The sequence below is a fragment of the Aotus nancymaae genome, unplaced genomic scaffold (assembly GCF_030222135.1).
Source record: "Aotus nancymaae isolate 86718 unplaced genomic scaffold, 86718_ANA_hifiasm-v0.15.2.pri h1tg000108l, whole genome shotgun sequence".
Classification (NCBI taxonomy): domain Eukaryota; kingdom Metazoa; phylum Chordata; class Mammalia; order Primates; family Aotidae; genus Aotus; species Aotus nancymaae.
In genome coordinates this window covers 7,594,438-7,609,619 of record NW_026988523.1, presented here as the reverse complement: position 1 = coordinate 7,609,619, position 15,182 = coordinate 7,594,438, and the positions used below count along the sequence as shown (strand labels likewise).

At 46.9% G+C, this 15,182-nt stretch overlaps 1 protein-coding gene across 1 annotated transcript in view; it reads right to left on the bottom strand.

Annotated features, from left to right (window-relative positions):
* Positions 1 to 1,846, bottom strand: part of TNN (tenascin N) — a 57,019-nt gene extending 55,173 nt beyond the window's left edge. Inside the window, exon 1 of the mRNA XM_012444388.3 lies at positions 1,441 to 1,846. Within this exon, the coding sequence (XP_012299811.2) occupies positions 1,441 to 1,846 (406 nt within the window). The remainder of the gene's footprint in view (positions 1 to 1,440) is intronic.
* Positions 1,847 to 15,182: the final 13,336 nt, after the last annotated feature.

Sequence of the window (15,182 nt, the reverse complement as noted above, 5' to 3'; positions counted from 1 at the left end):
TCCTTTGAGATCAGCCATGCAAGACGCAGAAATCACCAGCCCCACTCTTAAGGGTCTGCTGATTTCTGGGTCTTGCACAGCTCTTTTTTGGAGGACGGAGGAGCTCTGCAAGGGAGAAAAGGTGTTGGCCCTTTCCAGGCCAGGCTGTCTAATCTGTGACATCTGCAAACATCTCCTCCTCTCTCTGCCTGAAAAGGTCGCAGGACCCACCCTTCTTCCCTTTCCCTTTCCATGTGAATTCCGCTGCTTCCTTCCCCTCTACACAGTGGTCATTATTTAGTGCCTTCCTCTGGAGGGGCCTTAAGTGTGCCACCCTGGCCAGCTGACACCGCAGAGCAGGACTCCTGGGGGAAAAGTGAGGTCCAGGCAGGTTGGAGTTGGCTGGAACTAGCAAGGCTGGGACCCTGTGAAATGAACCCAGACTGAAGCCTGGAAAAATGAAACTGCAGAAGCTACAAAATAGCCTAGTCTCAACTGTGGGTACTATGGAGAATGGATTTAACCGGGCTCCCGTCTCTGACCCTACACAGCAAGAGGCAGCTGGAGGGCGGACCAGTCAGTGCCATCTCCTCTCTGGCCCAGCTTCTGCTTCTCAGAACACCTTCTTCACTTCCTAAAAACGCTTCCAAAGTGGGGCCTCCTCAGAGGCAAGTCCATGCTGCTTATCCATGGCAGTGTCCCTGGTGCCGAGTTCTGGATCTGGATCTGATGGTTAAGGTGCTCTTAACCATAGCCATTCCTTCAGGCATGAAATCCCATGCCAAAGTACCATTTATTATCATTGGGTCAGCCTGGCCAGTGCATGTTTAAAAGTGACAAGGGTTGGGTGGCGAGAGAACCTTATTTGTAAAATTAAATTGTAATTACTTTACAATTTATAATTACAATTGCAATTATTTAAAATAATGATAACTTGCTGATTTGTAAATTCCACTAAGGGCCAGGAATCTTCTACACATTATCTTTAGTTCTCAGAACTATACTAGTTGATAGAATTATCCTTATTGGATAGTTGAGGAAACATAAGGGATTTGCCCAAAGTCATGCAGATAAAAGTGGTAGAACTGGGATTTGTAACCTCTCCTGTCTAGCTCCAAGGCCCTATCTTTGCTGCGTATCCCATTGCTTCCCCTCTGAGTAGAGCTTAGACTCACGGGTATGACAGCCCCTGGAAGCATTCCCAGCTGGAAGCAATTGCCCAGGAGTCTAGACTCTCTGCAAAAGCAGCTGGTTCCTCCCTGCTCAGCTTCCAGATGCCCCCTGAAGCTAGTAGCAATGAATAAATGAATAAATAGCAGGGATGAGCCTGCTAGAGGAAACTCAGAGTGAAAAGCAGGAGCACACCAGAGTCACAAAGTGCTCATGAGGCTAATGGAATCCCTGGCACATAACAGGTGCTCATCAAATGTTTGTTGAATGAATACCAAGTGATGATCTCACCAGTAGATCCCTGGCAGCAGCGCTGGGCACTACACTGTTTCTTCACCTCCATCATCTCTTCCTCCAGCTTCTTCACACGGGCCAGGAGGTCCTGGACACTGGTTGCCAACTCACAGTCCTGTGGCGTCTGAAGGCGGATGTTGTGCCTGAAGATGATGTTCTGTTCCTCCCCGGCCTCCCCCAGGGCCAAGAGCGAAGCCCCGTCGTCACTGAGGGGCTGAGGGTCAGCCTCCACCTGAACCAGGGCAGACTTAGGCACATCGATCTTGTAGGTGTGGCTGACAGTGACCTGTTGCTCCTTTTTGCCGCAACTGGGAAGCTCCAGAGTGGCCGGGGCGGAAGCCACCAGGAGCACAGAGCCAAGCAGGAGCCCCACGGGGAAGCAAAACATCTCCTGGAGACTCATCCTTAGAAAGACAGGGAGCAGCCCCTCCGGGATGCCTGTATGCGGAAACATTGCAGAAGAAAGCCATGGAGATATACTGAGGGAAGTTGGCCTTTTTTCCAGATTCTAAGAGCCCACAGGAATCCGAGAAACCACAGAGAGAACTCATTCTGTTTCTCCCAAGGATCCAAACCAGATTACTTTCTGTTCCTGCCTCACAGATGGCATGTTCCTGCCTCCTGTCTTCGCTTACTGTTCACACTGCCCAAGATGCCCTTCTCTTCACCTCTCATTCTAGGCTCACCTGCACTTATTAATAAGAAGAAGAGCAGCTCTCTTGTGTCGACAGCCTATTGTGTGCCATGCTTTGATCCCCCTAATCCTGGACCTTTACAGCAACGCTAATATCATCCTCCCCTGTTAACAATATCAACAAGAAGAGCTGCACATGGAGCGCTTGCTATGCGACAGACACTATTCTAAATCTGCCACTCATTCCATTCTCACAATTCTTTGTGGAATACACTATGATTACCCCATTTTATAGATAGGGAATCTGAAGCACTACTACTATAAATGACTTGCCAACTGACACCCAGCTCAGAGCGGCAGGGTTTGAACCCAGGCAATCTGACCCCAGAGTCCATGCTCATCCCCGCAATGCCACGCTGCTTTGCACAGATGAGGAAACTGAGTGAGTTGTCCTGAGTCCCACAGCCAAGAAGGGCAGAACCTGCGCTCAGACCCAAATCCACTGACTGCAGGGCCAGCATCCTGCTCACGACACCCACTTGTGAACCAGTAAAATATAAGAATTTCTAATAAAATTACCTGTTCCACCAAGTCCTCTCCTGCTGCCCCCTGCCTCTCCCAGCTGGAGACTAGCCTCGCTTCTGCTAAGCATTCAGAGAAATGGACCCGTCCCTCTCTGCTGGTCTCTTGAGCATTGACCTCGTGTTACAGTTACTCTTGTATACAGCTTGTCTCCCCACTAGGCTGTGAGCCTCTTAAGGATAGGACCCTGGGTTGATTTATCTTGGTGCCCGTCTGTGGCAGGAGCACAGTCACGCATGCTGAGAGGTTTGGTCACTGCTTCTCAGTCAAGCCAGGCAACCCGAGATGGGGCAGGCAGTTAGGTTTTGCCTCCTCCCTCACCAGGAGGTAGTGTCTTTACCACTGTCCATGAGCAGAGTGACTCCTCTCTCCAGCCATTTCCCCCGTGCCCGCAACCCCCATCTGGGATGGCCCATTCTTTGCACACTAACAAGCGGAGGCAGGACAGACCACGAGAGACCCAGCTTTCACCTCACATTCACAAGAACCTCAGTCACAAGACACATCCCAGTTGGGCTTACATCGCAGCAGTTATCCTGAAACTGATCTGCAGAGCTGTCTCTTGACAATGGGTTTCTGTAACCAACCCAAGACCTGCAATGATTTATGTCAAAGTTTGAAGTCAGGAAACAGTCCTTTCCTGTGGTCTGTGTTTTGCTCGAGCCCAGGCTTACCCTGCCTGTGGTGAGAGGCAGTCGCGATTATGATGGAAAGGCACCTCGGACAGGCCCTAGGACATGCAGGCCTAAGAGTGCGTCTCATCCTGAGCCTCTGCACCTCCTCGTCTGTAACGTGGGAATGACAGTGTGTCGCCCCTCTTGGATGTAGACAGCAGTGAGCATCATGTCTGGCACATGATCAGGGCTCAGTCAATATATTAAGGTTTATTTTGTTTTCAGTCAACTACTGAATAAGACTTCCTTTTCTTCCTCATCTTTTTTATTATAAAGAATAATGCCGGCCAAGCACAGTGGCTCATGCCTGTAATCCCAACATTTTAGGAGGCCGAGGCGGGTGGATCACTTGAGGACAGGAGTTCAAGACCAGCCTGGCCAACGTGGCGAAAACTCGTCTCTACTAAAAACATAAAAATTAGCTAGGCACGGTGGCGCATGCCTGGTATCCCAGCTACTTGGGAGGCTGAGGCAGGAGAATCGCTTGAACCTGGGAGGCAGAGGCTGCAGTGAGCTGAGACTGCACCACTGCACTCCAGCCTGGGCAACAGAGAGAGACTCCATCTCAAATAATAATAATAATAGTGCCTAGGTTGAAAGGCATCTTTCACCTCTATTGATCAGAAAAGGAATAAATATTTCTAGCCAGTAAGCTAAATTCTAGTAATATGTAAAATGTTTAACTTTCAGTAGTCATCATTTATTTAGTGTCAGGAAGTAGAAGAAACAGGAGATGAAGAACGCTGGCAGAATAAAAGAAGAGAATCACAATAGCATTAAATGTTAAATGTTATTTATTGAGTTGCTGCTATGTGCTAGGCATTGGCCGGTGCATTAATCCTCGTAATCAATCCTCAGAGCTGCCATGTAAGGTCAGTGTTCCTCTCCTCACTCAAAAGGTGAGGAAACCAGACTTGAGAGGTAAAGTCATTTGCCAGGGGTTGCCCAGCGAAGAAGTGGTAGAGCCAGGATTCAAACACAGACCCATCTGATTGCAAGCCTACACTTGCTCTGCGCCAATATGGCATTCTGATACAAAGGATGAATGAATGCAGTTAGATATATGTCCCTATGCAATGGCTTCATCCATTATACGTGTTGTACTCAAGGGATGTGCCACCGCCGTGAACAAAACAGAATGGCACCGATGAAGAGTTTTCCTTCATGTCACTCCTTTGCCCTCCCACTCTTCGTGGCTCTTCCTGTCACCAGAAGCACGTATTGTTAACAGTAAGAGCTCCCTTCCTCTGAGCACTAACTGCGTTTCAGGCACTGATCTCAACACCTGGCAGATGGAATGGAATTGTCGGTGGACACCTCTTGTCGTCCTGGGAATTGAACCATGGGTAATAAGTGCCTGCACATTTCTTTTTCTCTCTTTCTTTTTTTGGAGGCAGGGTCCCGTTCTGTTGCCAGGCTGGAGTGCATTGGCGCGATCATGGCTCACTGCAACCTCCACCTCCTGGGCTCCGGTGCTCCTGCCACCTCAGCCTCCTGAGTAGTCGGGACTACAGGTGCATGCCACCGTGCCTGGCTAATTTTTGTATTTTTTTGTAGAGATGGGGTTTCACCATGTTGCCCAATCTAGTCTCCATCTCCTGGGCTCAAGTAATTTGTCCACCTCAGCTCCCCAAAGTGCTAGGATTGCAGGCATGAGCCATAGCACCCGGTCGTGCCCACACATTTCAAAGAGAGTGTGCTGTTGAAGGTTTAGGGGGGCTGGGGGTGGGGTCAGGGTGTATGGAGGGCGAGTGGCAAGCAAAGAGACCAGTGCCTGATTCTAGCCTGGAAAAATTCAAAGGTGGTAGCTTGGCTGGAACAGGCTGCATGGCAGAGAGGAAGGAGGCCGCAGTGGGAGAGGCCAAGTTGATGTCACAGAAACGAGGCACGTTGGAGCTGCCAAGAGGGCAGTTGAGGCCCCGAGCTGAGTTGTAGATCCACTGCTCAGCAGGAGTATGCCGCCCCAGGGGACCACTACAGGAGGACAGACCCAGTGGGTGTGAAGGGGAATATCTAAAGATCCCACAGAAGCTCCCCACAAAGGAGGGGTGGCCCACACTGGGAACATTCACCATAACAAGAGCATCCAATACCAGAGGGAACCACCACAGCCCCAGTGGAAAAAAAAAAAAAAGTGCCCTTTCCCTTCCTTTCTAACCCCCACCTTGCCCCAGGCAGCAGCAGCCTGGTGAAGCCAAAAGCACCTTGCATGTTGGGGAGAGAGAGCCGTGCACACTGGGGAGAGAAGTGGAGGGAGGAAAGCATCAGACCGCTTCCCTCCGGCTTCTCTGCAGGTTCCAGCGTCAGGCCTGAGCTGAGCAAGAAGAAAAGATGTGGCCTGGATGAGAGACTGAGGCTCGAAACTGAAATGGGCTTCCCTTCACAAAAGCAATTCTCTTCTAAGACCCAAGTCCACCAGAAAAGCTCTGGAATCTGCTTGAGATTTTTGTCAGAGGATTGGGGAATGGGAGAGCCAGGAATATGACTTGGAAGGCAGGTGTACGATTAATGATATTTCTGCCAGGCACAGTGGCTCACGCCTGTAATCCCAGCATTTTGGGAGGCCAAGGCGAGTGGATCACGAAGTCAAGAGTTCAAGACCAGCCTGGACAACATGGTGAAACCCCATCTCTACTAAAAATACAAAAATTAACAGGGCGTGGTGGCACATGCCAGTAATCCCAGCTACTCAGGATGCTGAGGCAGGATTGCTTGAACTCAGAAAGTCGAGGTTACAGCGAGTTGAGATCGCACCATTGCACTCCAGCCTGGATGACAGAGCAAGACTCTGTCTCAAAAAAAGTGAAAAAAATTAATAACAATAATAATGATATTTCACACAATGGCCATCCTTACACATTCAGCCCAAAGATAAAAGTCACACCCTCTTCTCCGCTTGATCCCCACGATAGGAACGGAGGCTTAGTGGCATTGACAACGTGCCCTGATTATGTAATTGATGAGCCCACAGCCACAGATGCAACTCCCGGTGCACACCGTCCAGCAACGGAGCCATTAACCCCAGTGCACTTCTGCCATTCCCAGTAACAACACATATTGATCTCTGAAGCACCTACTGTGGTCATGACAGCATATGAATTTCCACTGTCCAAAATCTTCTTCCTGGGCAAAAATAGAGCTGAAAAAGCAGACTTCTCGGCCCATGCTTTCCATCCCAGCCCCCACTCCCAGCCCGAGACATAAATGGAGTGCAGATGGTTTTCTGAAGACGTTTTCAACGAACGCAAAAAAAAAAAAAAAAAAAAAAAAAAACATGGACTCTTGCCATAAACCACAGCAAGGTTGCCCAGAGCCCAGGTCTACAGTGTTAGTTTTTGGAGCCTGGAATATGAGAAACCCCAGAAGCTCCTGTTGGAGCCCTTGGCGGTGCCTGTCCTTCTGGTTTGTAACAAGATGTCCTCACTAATTACTGCGTCTCAGATGCCACAAGTTGCGCTCAGATTTTCCTGGGTAGGATGATTGCTCGAAAGAAGATGAGAGCAAGGGAAATCCTCCACCTAACACTCTGTCAAGTGTAATGAGCAAGAAGAGGAGCCTGCTGGCTCTGCCTCCAACACGTGGCAGGAGAGAGACTCCTTGTTCAACAGCAGAAGAGAAGGATGACTTCATCGACTCTTTCAGTATGCACAGCAAACCACAGGCTGAGCTCCGCGAGGGTGGGGAGGGGCCAGAGAGGGCAGCAGATTTTCCCAAGCAAAACGCAGGATGATACATTTCCAAACAAGGAGGATTATTCTACTGAGGGGTATTTTCCCATGGAAAGTGGGATAAATTCTGCACAGGTGCATGAAGTGAAGGGCATTCACACACAGGAAATGTGTATGCAGGAACCACAGGAAATCAGTTGTTCCTGAGAATCATTGTCTTACAGAGGCTAATCATGTCTTTAATTCTGACTGCAGGAGGGGTGTTGGATGGTGTAGGAAGGTGGGAGGCAGAGATGCAGTAAGACTCAGGAACAAATGCTGCCTTGTATTGCTTTTACCAGAAAGGCTTTTTGAGGGGCACACGACTGACCATGGGCTGCATTGATGGTCCCCCCTACTTCTGCGTTCAGATGTTGCAGGGCTCTAAGCTTCTGCTGTGTTCTCTCTTGGTACCTGCATCTACCCCTGTGGCTTTCATTTCTAGCCAAATATTGATAGCTACCAAATCTGTGTGCATGTTCCTAGCCCAGGCATCCCTTTGAGCTCGGAGATGACAGTGGCCATGTCTGTGTTGATTCCTTCTGTATCCCCAGCCTCATAGCACAATCCTGCCAAGGTAATATTTTGTGAAGTAAATAGTAATAGCCACTGGATTTGTGTGTGTGTGTGTGTGTGTGTGTGTGTGTGTGTGTGTGTGTCTGTGCTTATTAGATAATGGACATTGTGCCAAACGCTATAAAAACTATCCTCATTTAATCTGCAAAATCCTAGGAGTCAGTTGATACCATTCTTTGTGACAGGTGCTCAGAGAATTTAAGTAATTTGCCAAAGGACACACAGCTAGTAAGCAGCAGAGCTGGGATCACACACCAGGTGTGTCCACTGCCCGTGTGTGTGTTCTTTCTCTCTCTGTTATATGTCCTGTTTTTTATTTCATACAAAATAAAAAACAAAACAAAACAAAAAACACCAAATGTCCTCCTTTCTGCCATGTTTTTAAGAGAGGGGTTTTCCTGAAAATAAAAGGAATCCAAGGCATATTGGGTTTTCAGTTAAAAATTAATACATCGATAACTAAATCCTGTGCCTGTACTTCCTCTGAGCGGTGCAAGGATGATCCCTTGGGGACATGACTTGTGTTTCCCCCACAGGGAGGGTAAGTCCCAGTCGCTTCTCACTAGAAGCTGGAGGATTCCCTTCCTAGGAAACACCAAAGTGTACAGAGGCTTCTGTCTGCAGGGGCAGATGGCGACCAAGCCTTGGCCAAGGAAGGAGGATGGCCCCTGAATCCTGATGGTCCTCTTGGACCCCAGGGGTGGATGGTCTCTGTGTCACCTCATTTTCCCCAAAGAAGGATACACACCCTGGGTAAGGAAAAAAAAAATGCTACTTATACCAAAGAAGAGAGGTAGCCAATTTCTAGCCACTGTTACAGACCTTTATACTTAAATTCAGGGCTTTCTCTGGTTCCCTTATTATCTCATCCTGCCTCGCCAGTTAACCACAAGGAAATGAGAGCACTGCTTTGGGTTTTAGAAAAAGTGTATCATCGTGAATTTCCAGCAGAGTCACTTACGAAGATATTCTGTCCACAAATAACAGGGTAGATATCATTAAACGTTGAAGGAAAATGAGGGAGATGAGTAGCTAGGGATGCATCAATGTCACAAGTGTCGCTGGCAAACTTGCCACTCCTTCCTTAACTCTCTTGGACATAGTTTGCTAATGATCTACAGCTTGGGCCCTGGGTGACTCAGGGGTCTTCCCTGTACTCCCCAACTAACCTGTTCCAGGACAGCAAGTTCTCAGCTGGCTGAGGAATCTACCCTGGCTCAACTCACCTTGAACTGGAGGCTAAGGCGACCAGTTTCATCTCTGTATCTCTTTCTCCTTCAGAGAAGGAGAGCATGCAAGAGCATGGATGTACAAGGGAGGTCCGTCTCTCCTCGGTTAAACTCCAGTGGAAGCAAGTGCATACAGAGTGTTTATTTCTAGTCTCTGTGACACTGAACTCTGTGCAAGCATTGCATACAGGATACAGGACAGCTAGGTGTGGACGAGAATGGAAGTTTGGTTTTGTGTGATAGGACTTAGTATGGTCACATTCTGGGCATCACTCTGTCCTCCCATTGTCCTAGTTCTGTGGGACATCCAGGGAGTGTCAAGGAAGTCCTTGAAGGTGACTCCCACACCACCGTGCTAGCATCCTTTTCCTGGAGAGCCGCCCCATCAAGTCTGACCACCCACCAGAGACTAGAAAAGATCAAGAATGGGTCTCTGACTCAGCCTCAGCACTCAGTCACTTTTTCAGGGGTGGCCACAGGCTCGTTTTGTTTTGACAACTGACTCAATCTGCCTTGCAAACGCTCAAATGGGTGATGATCATGGTAGCTACCATTTTCCATGCATCTGTGTAAAGCACTTTAAAATCTCCTCTTGAACATCAGGTGAAGATCATTTACCCCCAGAGGATGAATCACTTTCTCATAGAAAGAACTTCCTTTAGCTTTTGTGGGACCAAGCTCATGCATAATAACAAGATAAAAAAGACACAGGACCTAAATTCAGGAGCCTTCCTCTCCCATATTCAGCCAAACAGCCAGTCCCCAGAATGGCTAAGTATTACTTTGTATACAATTAGCCCTAATCCCCATGGGTGTGAGGGGTTTAACAAAACAAACAAACACAAAACTCCGTGATTTCTTTCTTTAGTTAACACATAGTTGTTTATGTATTGAAGTAACTTTAAAGTCCTAGCCTTCTAGCAAGGAGGAGAGTGTTTGCTGACTTCCAAGCATTTGCACTGTTCCACCCACACTCGCTGGGTACAGATTCAAATGGTGACTGGGCAGCATCAGCAGTGAGTCCATCATGGTGAAAGCAGCAAAGCCCCTGCCAATCTAGGGATCAGGCCTGAGATCTTAGCATCCTCAGCTCACAGACTGGTGGCTCCAGCTGCTGCTAGAGGACCTAAGCCATGATCTCATGTCTGTATCCAGATCCTATAGGAGCCAAGCCTCTGGAATGAGCAGCGAACAGACAAAAGTTTCCACTGGGCTTGGGCATAATTTCCTCAGGCATCTTCTCAGAAACAGAGCTCGGCCTACCCTACATTTCAAACCACAGAGCAGCACTGGACTGGAAAACTAGAAGCCACAGGACGGTTTGAAATCATTTGTTCTATTTTCCCTCCGTCGGGAGTCAGCTGCAGCCCACAAACTTGGGGACATCACAGGACTTAGAATATGAAAGAACGCCAGGTGCCTTCTTCCCTTCTCTCCAGGAAAAATGTTATCAGTGTTGATACTGTATTTCTTCCTGTGTCTGACACTATCACCTTGATTCCGAGTCTGCAACAAATGTCAGAATGTCAAGGGGCACTGATTCTTTCCATGCCAGCTACCAATGCATAGCCCTGACCGAGCAAAGTATCACCTGATGCCTTGGTGACTCCTCAGCTTCTCCAAGAACCAGTGGATTTCAGGCACTGTGGCTAACCTGTGTCCAGATGTGGGTAGTTTATTACTCTCATGTTGGAGCTTGTTCTTTTTTTTTTCTTTAATGCCTATATAAGCAACTCAGGTTTCATTCTTTTAAGTGAACCCCTGAAGCCCTGCCTGTTCTCATTCATTCTTTCTCTGTCCTTCCCCCAGATCTCTCCCAAGCACAAAAATTAATAAATAAGTAAAAAGTAAGACCTCTGGCCGGGCGCGGTGGCTCACACCTGTTATCCCAGCACTTTGGGAGGCCGAGGCAGGAGGATCACGAGGTCAAGAGATCAAGACCATCCTGGCCAACGTGGTGAAACCCCGTCTCTACTAAAAATACACACAAAAATTAGCTGGGTGTGGGGGCATGCGCCTGTAGTCCCAGCTACCTGGGAGGCTGAGGCAGAATTGCTTGAACTTAGGAGGCGGAGGTTGCAGTGGGCCGAGGTCACGCCACTGCACTCCAGCCTGGTGCCTGGCGACAGAGCAAGACTCTGTCTCAAAAAAAAACAAAAAAAAAACTCCAAAAACTAGTTTAAACACATCATTTTTTGAGATATCTTGAAATGTTTTCTTTGAGGTATTGTGAGGGTAATAGTATGGGGATTTGGAAAGAAGTTGTCATCTTAACAAATAATAATTAAAACCTTTAAAATTAAACATCTGGATGTACTTCAACGCTGTTCAAATACGTTTGCAAACATCCCCTTAACTGATTCACACAAAATCCAGGAAAAAGGGAAGTTATCATAGCTTCCTAATCATAACTAAGTTAATCATAATTAAGCAAATTATGTTTTAGGATTTAAATGAATAATGTTATTTAAAGTTCTGTTTTAGGATTTAAAAGAATAGTGAAATATAACAGATACCAAACTATCCCATTGAAAGAGAGAGAGAAAGCTTTGATGTAAAGAGGCTAAAAAAGAAAAACAGATGAGAAGAAACATCGTAAAGGAAACATTTTATACAAACTGTGTTACTCCGGGTAGAAACTGATACAACTCGGGCCACATCTGGCGGGTAAGAAGATAACTATGCTTAGCCCTGTCTGGGATCGGAGCCTATGTAACACTAAGGATGCAGTACACAGGTCCTGGGGGGTACTTCCCAATTCATTTTAACTCTTCATGGAGGTGATAGGAGACTACACTGCCCCGATTTTCAGGCTCGAGGTCTGAGGCACCTGAGCCTCCAATTCTGTTTCATCCGCACTGGCCACCTTCCTCCCTCCAGTAAGTAAAGCTTGGGCCGCCAGCACTCTTACCTGGACGCTGCAGGGCGCCTGTTCCAGAGCTGCTGCTCCGGTCAGCTGGTCTCCTCCCACTGTAGATCTTGGTACTTGCTGGTCGTCCCTGGTTCTTGACTCTCCTTGGCTTCCCTCCCTGGGTTTAAATCCTGTCTAGGCCAGAGGAGGAGCCAACAGAGACTCCTGCGTGTTTTCCTCCCTACCCGGCAGGGACTCCGTTAAAAGGTAACGAGCAATCCCTTCTCTTATTCTAACTTGGAAAGAAAAATATATACATTTCCTTCTTCTTTTTCACTTTGATTACACAGCAGCTAAAAATACTGGAGGCTATTTCCATTCAAGTGGATCCAGAATAAGGATATTAAAAGAGGTTGCCTGTCTCCTGGCCAGGAGCTGGGTCTCGGGGTTCAAAAGTGCATTTACAGAGTTTCTTTCTCTTTTTCCTGTGTCAGGCAGTCTGGGACTCATTGCCTACTGCTTTTAAAATGGGAAAAAGCCTTTAGCACAGAAAATGAGCAGAGACCCTCAGAGACAGAAGCTCTTCTAACTTCCCTCCTCCTTCCTCCATCATCTCACGTTTGTGAGTAGCAGGGCTCTGAAGTGGAGCAGGAATAGCAGACTGGGGACATTCGGTCCCACAAGCCCACTCCGACCCTCACCCCATCCCAAATGCCTCCCACACACCAATAGCACAAGAGCTCCAAAACCAGGGAAGAACAGTCACGCCCCTTTCTGGCTGCCCTTCCTCTTTTGTGTTCAGATGGACGGGCCTTCATCCCTCCTATGAACCAGAGCCATTTCAATAAGGCATGGGCTGACACCTGCCGCCCTTCCTGACACCCCGTCCCTCTCCTCCTCTGCGGGAAGTAGATTCTGGAGTGCAGATCCACAACAAAACGAAGGGGCCCATATGTTTCCAGTTCACCTGTGTCAGCATCAAATGCTACTGGAGGGAAAGGAGAAGGAGAGAGAGGGAACCAAAGAGTGGCCCCAAGAAATTGGAGGTGGGGGGCAGAGGCAGGTTGCCTGTATCTGAGGCTTGTGTCTGTTATCTGCAACTTTGACAACTTCCTTGTGGTTAAGCTTACTTGTCTGTAAAATAGGAATAGTGTCTTATGGTTATTGTGAGGTTCAAATGAGTAGATGGGGTAAAGAACTTAGACTAGTCCCAAGGACACCGTGAGGACTCGGTTAAGATTACCTGCTACCATGATTACTATCATTTTTTAATTCTCCTTATGTATCCCACTAAATCATATTTGATCCTCTCCCCCTCAATCCAGATGGGTTTATAGTTCTCTGCCCTTCACTTACAACCACAAATAGTTCTGCTATCTGTCCCTGGAATCTGGGCCAGCCATATACAGAGGTGACCAGTGGAGTATGAACCAGGGTCACCAGAAACATCCCCAACTCCCAAACATCTCTTTTCTCCCTTGGACTTTTTTCTCTGCTTCTTAAAAGGGAAAATCTCTCCTAGAGGATCCTAAGACTCTGTTGCGCCCTCAAGTTGCTCTCCTATTCTTAATTTTGTTTCACTAATTCTCCCCAAATGAGTGGTCTTCACCAACTCTCTCCATGACTCCCTCTTCCATGCCCTCAATAGGAATAACTAAACCAGTGCACCAAGCTCCTAAGAAGCCACCTTCCTCCAGCCTCTCCTTATTAACAGCCGGTATTAGTTGCAGAACATGGAGCTGTAACAAACAGACCCTCCGATGCAGTGGCTTACCACCATAGGCGGTTTCTCTCACATAACAGTCGAACACAGTGGCCCAGGGCTGGTGGGCAGTGCCGCCGTCCACAGCACACACGTGCCACTCTCTAGGGCCATCATTTCCCAGCCAATAGGAAAGGTAAAGGGATAAGGACAGATGGAAATGCATGCTCATTCCTTACAAACACAAAAAAGAAAACTTTTTATAATTTTCTGCAAGTCAAACTCAGACTTCCAGAAAAATTGTAAAATTATTAAAAGAATCCCCACATACCCTTCACTCACATTCTTCAACTGCTAACATTTTATCATATTTCCTTTAACTTTCATTATCTCTTAATAGCATTCCCTGAAAACATCTGAGAGCAAATTAAAGATATGATTTATCTCTTTACCCCTTTATGTCTAAAAAACTTCAGTACAGAGTATTTCCCAACAGCAACGGCATATTCTTCCATAACCTCAATACAATGATCAAAATCAGGAATTGACACTGACATAATACTATTGTCTAATTTACAGACTATATTCAAATTCCATTGATTGTTTCTCTAATGTCCTTTATAGCAAAAGAAAAATAACTAATTGGCCTAGGATTCAATCCAGGATAATTAATTGCATTTAGTCGTCCCGTCTTTAAAATTTTCTTATATTGAAATAGGTCTTCAGTCTTTATCTTTCATAACCTTAATATTTTTGAGGAGGAAACGTCAGTTGTCTTAAAGAACGCCCTCAGTTCGCATTCGTGTGGTGTTTCTTCATGCGTAGATCTAGGCTATGCATTTTCGGCAGGGAGCCGAAGAAGTGGCATGTCTTCGATCCATCACGTCGGGAGACACTTGATAGCGGTCTGTCCCAATGTTGGTGACGTTACCTTGGCTCACTTGGCTAGGGTGATATCTGCCAGGTTTCTCCACAGTAAATATTTGCCTGCTTTTATTTAACAAATATATTGTGGGATGATTTTTTAAACCATGTAAATATTTTGCTTCTTTTTAAATTTTCACCTACTAGTTTTAACACCCATTGTTGACTCTTGCCCGGAACGATTATTCGTATGATGGCTGCCAAATGGTGATTTTCCTAATTTCATCTTTCTTTTTCTGTTTATGACATAGAATTCTATTACAAAAAAGAATTTTTCTTCCCCCACCTTTATTTTATTAACTACTTTATTTATCTATATCCTAAGTGACTCATATTCCCTTTTTTATTCTATGGGTTGTATTCCTGTCCTATCATTATTTTGTTGCTCAAATTGCCCCAGATTTGGCCAGAGGAACACTTCAGGCTGGTTCCTGTGTGCTTTTAACAGGCTCCTACCATTCTTTGAGTCTTTCCTTACTTTCTGGCACAGCAAGATATTCCAGGCTCATCTTGCACTTCTCCCGCCCAGTCCTAGAAGCAACCATTTCTGCAAGAAGCTTTATTTCTTTTTATTGGAGAATGATGCACGTTTTGGATAACCCTAGAAAAGGTGCACATCACTTCTTCTGCATCCCATTGGCTAGAATTTAGCCAGTGTGCACATGTAGCTGCCGGAGGGGCTGGCACAGCGGTTGTGTTCAACTAAACCTCAGGAGCTCTGTGAGTAAAGAGAGGAAGAAAGAATAGGGGTTGATGGGCAGCTTGAAGTCTGCCACGGAGCCCACCCAATCTCTACCAGCAAAATGTTCTCCCTGAATTCTAAAATCTAATCTTACCACGTCCCTGCCCTAAATCCTCCA